This window comes from Tupaia chinensis, unplaced genomic scaffold (genome assembly GCF_000334495.1).
Source record: "Tupaia chinensis unplaced genomic scaffold, TupChi_1.0 Scaffold143602_1, whole genome shotgun sequence".
Classification (NCBI taxonomy): Eukaryota; Metazoa; Chordata; class Mammalia; order Scandentia; family Tupaiidae; genus Tupaia; species Tupaia belangeri.
In genome coordinates this window covers 2,511,011-2,513,267 of record NW_006203448.1, presented here as the reverse complement: position 1 = coordinate 2,513,267, position 2,257 = coordinate 2,511,011, and the positions used below count along the sequence as shown (strand labels likewise).

At 61.7% G+C, this 2,257-nt stretch overlaps 1 protein-coding gene across 1 annotated transcript in view; it reads left to right on the top strand.

Annotated features, from left to right (window-relative positions):
* Nucleotides 1-2,257, top strand: part of POMT1 (protein O-mannosyltransferase 1) — a 28,897-nt gene that overhangs the window by 24,016 nt on the left and 2,624 nt on the right. Inside the window, 4 exon segments of the mRNA XM_027766651.1 lie at nucleotides 106-159; nucleotides 162-196; nucleotides 744-857; nucleotides 1,704-1,830. Of these exon segments, the coding sequence (XP_027622452.1) occupies nucleotides 106-159; nucleotides 162-196; nucleotides 744-857; nucleotides 1,704-1,830 (330 nt within the window).

Sequence of the window (2,257 nt, the reverse complement as noted above, 5' to 3'; positions counted from 1 at the left end):
GGCTGCTTGCAAAGCAGGGAAACGAGCCACTCGCCGAACTGATGGCCTCTGCTCTGACCCCGAGCTCACTCTGCTCTGTCCTGTGTGCCCTGGTTGTCCCGTCAGGCCAGGAGCCGAAGGAGCGGGAGCTGGAGCTGCACTCCCCCACTCAGGCGGATTTTTTTTCAGCTTCATGGCCAGGTTCTCAGAACTGCAGGTGACGTGTGGCCGGAGGGACGTCTGACCTTGCTCCCTGAGCTGGCTCTGCCGAGGACGGCCTGCGGGCTGCAGGGGCCTTGACCGCGCAGAGGCGGTCTCTGGGGCTGGAACCACAGGCTCCCTGCGGAGTGAGCAGCGCTGTCCCTGCAGGATGAGTGACATACAGACACTCATGACGGGCACCAAGGAGGCCAGGCAGCCGAGTGGCATTGCAACATTGCAGTGTCCCCAGCCCCAGTCAGGTTGGAATGAACCACATTCAACAGAACAGCCCTAGAGAAGGTAGAGTCAGAAACCCAGAGTCCCAGCCGAAGAGCGGCCACAGAGAGCCCTGGGCCTGGTCACTTAGGGACAGGGGGCGAGTGGGTCCTGAGTGGCCTCCCCAGGCCACCGCCAGGCTGCACACCCAAGGCTCCTGAGCAGTGGTGCCATCGCCCACCACCGCCCTGGCACGTGGCCTGGGTGAACGTGAGGTGGATAGTGCACTCCCGTCTGCCGAGTGGCCTGGAGGTGCCCCGGTCTCAGCGGCCTCTGCTCTGTTCCAGTGGCGGATGCTGACGCTGCGAGGTGACGACTCAGAGCACAAGTACAGCTCCAGCCCCCTGGAGTGGGTCACCCTGGACACCAACATCGCCTACTGGCTGCACCCCCAGACCAGTGTGAGTGCATAGCCAGCTGGCAGGCGAGGATAGGCTCATTCCCTGCAGCCTCCTGTCAGGTCCTGGCCTTCCCCCAGCCTCTCCTGACGGGCCCAGCACTTGGTCTTTGAATGCCTCGGTGCCCGGGAGTGCAGTCCTGGTGTGCTGCCTGTCGAGGAAACCACACTCTGTGGATGTGGGGTGCCTGGCTCACCGTTGCCTTGCTGAAGTGGTCTTTAAATGAGTCCCAGCAGCAGAGCTTTCCCGGGCTTCCACTCAGCCCCAGGAAAGCGTCACCAGGGCCAGCAGAGCTGGCACTCCATCAGGACCCAGGGAGCGTACGAGCGCTGAAGATGCTGCCCTTGCTCCTGCGCTCGGCGCTGGCTAGGTGGGCACTGGGCGCGGGGTCTGGAATTAAAGCAGGCGGGCAGTACGGCTCAGCCTGAGCACCACGCGGGTCTGAGCTGTCCTCCCGTGAGTAGCTCTGGCACCAAGGGCCTGGGCCCAGCACAAGCATCCCAGGATGGCCTCAGCACACCGCTGTGGCCACACCCACTGGGCTATGGTCCTGGCTGGCTGAGAGGCTGGGGCAGTTCGGCGGCCTGGTGGGATCTGTTGGGGCTTCCTGTCTCTTGTGCCCCTCTCCCTCTCATGTAAGAAATGGATGCAACTTTTTTAAAAAACTGAATCTCATCTACTCCCAGTTTTTAATTTACAAACTCAAGGACATTACCACTTTTCTAGAAAGGGCCTTACAGGAAACGGGTGTACCCAAAAGTAGTGAGGGCCAGAGGAGCCTAGGATGGCCTGTGGTCACCTGCCTCCCTGTCACATGGTCCTCTTCCCTCACCGTCTCTGCACTTGCAGGCTCAGATCCACCTGCTCGGGAACATCGTGATCTGGACCTCAGCCAGCCTGGCCCTGGCAGCCTACGCCCTGCTCTTCTGCTGGTACCTCCTCCGACGGCGGAGAAGGGCCTGTGACCTCCCTGAGGGTTAGTGCCACTGGCAGGAGCCTTGCTTTGTGTCTGCCTCCTGTTCTGATGGGGAATGTCGCATGTCAGGTGACAGCCAGGTTGACTGGGAACCTAGGCCATGGGGCACCCCCTTCATCTCTGTGATGAGGGAACTCAGTTTTGTCTCCCCAGAGACCAGACAGACATTGCAGCTAAGTTCTTGCACACGTGAGCAGCTTCTCTAGGGAAGCCAGCGGGCAGGCAGATGCGTGGGCAGCAGCGGCTGTGTACGACTGAGGGCAGCAGTGGGCCGAGCAGAGGTTCTCTGCAGTAGCCCAAACCACTCACACGGGCAGGCCGACTGCAGCGTGGTTCAGGCCTCTGGTCCCACATGGCTGACTGCAGTGAGTCCCCGAGCCAGTGGCTTGGTAGACACCCCGGGCAAGTGCGCGCGCGCACACGCTTC